General features: G+C 45.8%; 1 protein-coding gene across 1 annotated transcript; it reads right to left on the reverse strand.

Annotated features, from left to right (window-relative positions):
* Positions 1 to 1233: 1233 nt before the first annotated feature.
* On the reverse strand, positions 1234 to 6112 carry SPRY2 (sprouty RTK signaling antagonist 2). Its single transcript, XM_006170119.3, has 2 exons — positions 5916 to 6112; positions 1234 to 3022 (listed from the first exon to the last, which is right to left on the reverse strand). The coding sequence occupies exon 2, from the start codon at positions 2969 to 2971 to the stop codon at positions 2030 to 2032; it is 942 nt and encodes a 313-aa protein (XP_006170181.1). The 5' UTR covers positions 2972 to 3022; positions 5916 to 6112; the 3' UTR covers positions 1234 to 2029.
* Between the last annotated feature and the right edge of the window lie 6 nt (positions 6113 to 6118).

Below are 6118 nucleotides of genomic sequence, written 5' to 3' on the forward strand. Positions count from 1 at the left end.
CCTCCACCCCATCAAATTTAAATATAAATAAATAAATAAATTTAAATAAAAAGTCATTCTTAAAAAAATAAAATGAAAAGTGTTAGAATAGAAACAGTATCATCACATTGAAACTTCAGATTAAATAAATTATTATTAAACTTTGCTTCTTGGAGGAAGTTCAGAGGAAATTGAAGAATTGAAGGTACTTAGCGTAACTTCTGAGTTTAGGTGGCTCTGAAGTTCCTTGAAAGCCAACTTTAAAAAAATAAAACAGAGGACAACCTGTACTGAGACCTCTTAACCCAAGAGAAAGAACCTTGAACAGGAAACAAGAGATTAAACAATAATAACAGGTAAATCATTTCCTAGACTTCCGGAGATTCTTGGCAGCGAAGGGTTGTACTTTTGGGAGAAAAAAAAAAATCAGACCAAGTGACTAATTGAGTGACTTAAGAAAACCTAGTATTTGTTAAGATGGGCTTGTAACAGCTTGCTGTGTTTTTGCTTCCAAAAGACAACTCCAAACACACTGACTTTTTCCCATACTGCATCTTTTTCCCAGAGTAACATTTAACAATTTTCTGGGTAATTTGATTAAGTAAGTTAGGACCCTAAGTTAACATACTTGGGCTTGAATTATAAGGTCAATATAGGATGAAATTCCATGTTACCAAGTAGCTGAAGCCAAACAAGTTCGTTTTTAGATTTTCTCTAACAAGGAATTTGGTGTGATGGTGATGAACTTTAGAGTCTAAAGCTGCAAAAAAGTCATGATTAGTTAAGTCAAAACCAATTTCTGTCTCCTAAGAATTGATCTGGGTATACTCTGCCTGAAACCTAGGTGACATTCAATTACTGTCTGTTGAACCAAACTCGTTCCTCTAGTTTTTGACGAGCCTCATGGCATCCATTCTTAAGACTTTCTATATAAAGTCTAATTGTTAATCTTTTAGGACAGTCTCTTGAATAATTCAGTTTAAGATTTAAAAAATAAATAAATAAACTTGCAAAAACAAGGGCAAGTAAGCCAATTTGCAAAAGCAAAGGAGAAAACAAGGGCATTAATAGCGCCAAAATATGCTTACATATGAGTAATACAGATAAGTGAATCCAACGTTCAATTATTTCTCGATTGCTAGAATGATCTCTGAAAACCATCAAATCCACCTTACTTGAAAGTAGCAATTGTTAGCCTTGACATCAAATGTGATTTCTTGCACTTAAAATAAGAAAAAAATAAGACAAAACAGCTCAGTTTAATTTCAAACGTTAATATATTTTCTATTTTATATTGAACATATGCATCTGTAACCCCCAGCAACTACCACATCCTCATAAAAGGGGCAAATTTTGTAAGATGCCTCTTAAAATAAATATTCTTTTTTTTTTATAAAATAATAAAGCTTCAAATAAATATTCTTTACACTAAACAATATGTTGAAAAAATTAGAAAATAAAGGTTGAATTTTACTGTAACTGTACAATAGACATGAAGTCCAAAGGGAAATCAGAGTCTTACAATAAAGGCTTTCTGTAAGGCAAAATACAATCTAAAAACATACTGATTGATTCACATTCTTCCGAATGTACAACATATTAGTATAATATTTTGTGACTGTGCCACGTAGTATGGCACAACTTGTTTTTTCACAGTTGCAAATATTATTGTATATACAAAAATATAGCACATTATCTCTGGAGAAAACAATGAAAAAAAGTCATTTGCTAATTTACAAATTTTGCAAGTACTATTCACAAACAAAAACTTTTGCCTAAGAGTGTCTGTGTTGCTTTAGCTTATGCGATAGGTGGGTCACCAAGTTTTGGAGCCCATATTTTTTGAGCTCCATTAGCTGGGTTCTAACAAGCATCTCAGTTAAAATGGCACATGGACAAAATAAGCATGTCACTGCAAACAGCAAAGACTATCCCAACCCTCTATTAACAGTGCCAAGATTATAACTGTTTAGTTGGTTGCATATGTGTGTTAAAAGGGGGGAGAGAAGGGGGGGGATCCTTATTATCGTAATATTCCTGATTAATGATGCTATGTTGGTTTTTCAAAGTTCCTTGGGGGGACAGCGGGAACCTTGCAGCAAACGGTGTTGGAGTTTTTACAACGGCACCCAGGTCTATTAACTCGGTCATAACACCCCTGGCACAATTTAAGGCAACCCTTGGCTGGAAGGTAACACCACAAGCAAGGCAAAAAGAGGGACATGACCCCCATGGCCGACCATCGTGTACAACAGTGAGACTGGCTGCAAGAGCACGGGTTGTCAGCACAGTTGTCCTCATCGTCATTAGAACAGTGATAGAAGAGACCTTTCACACAGCACACGCAAGTCCCATAGTCAATCACGTTCTGGGCCGAGCAAAGGCACTGCTTGTCGCAGATCCAGTCTGATGGCAGAGGCCTCGGATAGGTGCACTCCTTACATTTACACTTGCCGCAGTCCTCACACCTGTAGGCATGTAGGCCCAAATCTTCCTTGCTCAGTGGTTTAAGCTCACCTGGCTTGAGCTCAGACTTGGGCTGCATCCGGATTATTCCATCAGCAACAGGCCCCGAGAAGGATGATCCCAACAGCCTCTGTTCAGAGGAGCTGCTGCTGGTACTTGTCCTGGTACTGCTTCGCGACCCTGAGCTGACGGTGCTGATGGACCTGGACAGAGGGGCTCTCACAGACGAGGGAACGTGTGAGTGCTGGAGCCGGGGAGGTTGGCGGTGCTCAGGCAGACCGTGCAGTCTCTCGTGCTTGTGCTGAGTGGAGGGGCGAGGAGCAGGCTTGAGCCCAGGTCTCGGGACCACAGTAGGCCCCTCTGTGTACTCGTTGGTGTTTCGGATGGCTCTGATCTGATCCAGAGACAACACGTGTACCTGCTGGGTAAGGGCATCCCTGGGGTCGGGCTCACGCTGCCTGCCACTGTCACGGGGCGCCTGCAGCAAGGGCTGAGAGCCGTTGCCACTCTGAGCTCTGGCCTCCATGAGGTCTTTGATATGTGGTCACTCCAGCAGGCTTAGAACACATCTGAACTCCTGCAGAAACCAAGAGAGAGAGAGCGGTTTACACTTGGAAGATACTTCCCACTCTCCACCCACCAGGGCTGGCTCTTCCCTTCCCACTTTCCGAAAGAAATTGGACTTGAAATGGAGTGGTGGTGGGGACGGTCAGAATAACCATACCATGGACGCACATACCAGAAAGTGAAAATTATGGCCAAGCATTGACAACCCTGGAATCCCATGATGTAGAGCAACACAAGTGGATCCTTGTTTCAATCACTCAAGTCACAACTCCTCATTCAAATCAACAGGCAACATGTAAGATTCAGGTTCAATACAAAAACTGCAGAAGGATGGAACAGAATATTGCTACCAGCATTTCCAAAGGCTGAATACTTTCCAAGATTTGCAATGGATTTAAACGTGCCATGATCGTTGCTGCCTTAAACACCAGTGAATACAGTGTAAAAAATGATTCCTTGATTCTACTGTTAGTCTGCTTTTAAGGCAAAGGAACCACGATTTATCCATTATTCTGTAAGTTTTTTAAATCCTGTAGGGTATTACAGGCAAGAATCCCTTCCCCAGGGACAGTTACAAACTTTACAACAATCATGCCATTTTCACCAACTGTATAGAAGCACGACCTCATAGAATTAAAAACTAACCAAATCTCGTCCACAGCCAGAAACACATTAAAGCAACTCAGACAGGAAGCAACAGGACAAGGAGGAGTTTTCAATCTCTCAACAACTTGAGAATCAAATACTTTACAGCCCGACAGCCCAGAAAAACACCTGAGAGACTGCAGCTAAAAGACTGTTCTCCCTGTTTCAGGAATGAAGTATGTTAAAACCTTCCCCTACTTTTCTCCTTCCCAAACATTAATAGCTGAGGATATAAACCAATTGATCATAACAAGTGCTTTAAAAATTCAAGTGTCACGTTTCAAACCTAGCTCTGTGAAGTAATCCCTTAAATTACAGTCCCTTGTAAGTTTCAAAACGATCACTTCGTTTCCCAACCCTTCGTGAAAATATGAAGTAAAACAGGCAAAAGCGGACTTCAGCCAATCTCCCCTTCGTAGAAAGAAGAAAAAAGCCACAGCGGACAAGGCAGGTGACAATCGCCTCCCAGTTCCAAACAAGGCTGAGGTGGAAACCGGATCTCCTTACCTCCGACAGAATGGCAGTCAAGACAACGCCGCGCTTTGCTTTCACTGGGTTTATCGGCTCTATCTGCGCCCCAACACTGTCCCCAGCAGGTGGGATACAGCCGAACCCCGGGGGACTTTTTTCCAGGAAGACTGACGCTGTCCAGGGGCCAGGTCGGCCCCCCTGCGTCGGATCGGAGACACACAAGCAGGCGGGGGGCGTGGGTGCTTCAGAAGGGAACATGTCATTCAACGCATGGGCACTCTTCCCCCGCTTCCCCCTCCCCAACTAAAATCTCCCCAACTCGGGAGAGCAGCCTTCCAGCCCCAAGGGGGAGCCACACCACCCCCTCGCAGAGGTCTGCAGCCCACCGCAGGGCTTTTCTGCAAAGGCCCTAGGGACGTCGGACACAGGTTTCTACCCATCGCCGCGAGGAAGAAAGCTCTACCTTAGACACACACACACACATGCGCGCGCGCGCGCGTCCGCCACAGAGGTGCAACCCAGGTGCACAGCGACTCCACGATGCACTGCCTGTAATCTGCACGCATTATCTCGTTTGGGGTCCAGGGAAGGAGAAAGATACACGCTGGATTTATTAAAGTGAAAGAAAATTTGTTTTTTAAAGAAAGGATTATTTCCAGACCCTTCCTGTACACACCAGGCGTGCAAGACCTAAGATCTCTGGGCTGTAAACTTTCGGCGCAGATTTATTTGCAGTTGAATTATCATCTCAGAGAAAAATACAGCAAAATCCTGTTTTGTTTTTAAGTCATTTCTGAGGCTCCCCGGTCCCTTTTACAGCATCCCGCTCCGTCCCTCTGCGCTCTCCCAGTTTCCCCCCCCTCCCCTTTGAAAGTGCTTTGAAACCCCCATTAAGAACAGTGTGTGATCAGACTAAGGATTAGAGGCAAGGGACTGAAGCACTAGGGTGGGGCGAACCGACACAGAAACCGCTTTGTAAAAGTAAAATACGCACAAGATCCCAAATAAAAAACAGCAACAAAAAAGGAAATTAAAAAACCATCCCCTTGCCACCTACTTTCAGGTAATGGAAAACGCTGGCTACCACTTGATGACTTTTTTCCGGTGCTAGGTCAGCCCAAGCTTCCAAAAATATAAAAAGCGTGACCCAGGGCCGACCACGGAGAACGGAAAAAAGAGAAAGCTGCACTTCCGAACCGCAGAGACTAGGCGCCAGGCAGGGCGACGCTGCCACCCGCACCAGAGTCGCCTCTGTCCACACCGGCAGAGGAGGGGGCTCCCCCAACCCGGCTTCCTGCCCTTTTTCACCCGCGGGGACTGCTGCCCGGTGAGGCGAGCAACCCGTGCACCCCAACCCCACCAGTGCCCTTGCCTCGGGACAGCCTCGCGAAGGACTTTGCCTTCCTCCAAGAGGAGGAGCAGGTTGGAAATGCGGGCGTCTGTAACCGCGACCAGGAAAACACAAAGTGTCTGCACTCCCGCTTCTGCTCTCAACGCCGAATTCGCGCTCAGAGCACGGCTAGGAGCAGACTCCCGGAGAGCGGTCCTACGTCCCAACCCCTAGGGCGCTGGCGCGCAGGGTCGCCGGCCCGGGACGCTGCACCCGCGCATACTGCAGCCCCCGCCGAGGCAGGCCGAGTCCGAACCCCGGGCAGGTCCCCGGTTTGTCGCGGGGAATCCGCGGGGTTAGAGAAAGGGAGGCTCGGAGACAAACCCCACGCCTGGTCCTGGTGCACCTACTCCATGTTGCCAACGGCGCCAGGAGGGAAGAATCAAACGCGCCTCACCGTGATCGCGGCTTTGCACCAACCCCTCTCCCTTGGATTCTTCTCTTCTTTCTGCGATGTGCAAATAAATCCAGACTAATGCAAACTTTCCCCCCGTCTTTCCAAACTCTGCTTTAGTCCAACTTCCGAGCAATCGGCGGGAGGAAAAAAAAGAGAGAGAGAGAGGAGAATTCGGAGCCAAGTTCCCCGCCGATCAACACTCC

The sequence above is a fragment of the Tupaia chinensis genome, unplaced genomic scaffold (genome assembly GCF_000334495.1).
Source record: "Tupaia chinensis unplaced genomic scaffold, TupChi_1.0 Scaffold148049_1, whole genome shotgun sequence".
NCBI classification, from domain to species: Eukaryota; Metazoa; Chordata; class Mammalia; order Scandentia; family Tupaiidae; genus Tupaia; species Tupaia belangeri.

Bases quoted from the DNA above. Each gene is read 5' to 3' on its own strand.
- SPRY2 (XM_006170119.3), bottom strand. From the start codon at position 2,971: ATGGAGGCCAGAGCTCAGAGTGGCAACGGCTCTCAGCCCTTGCTGCAG.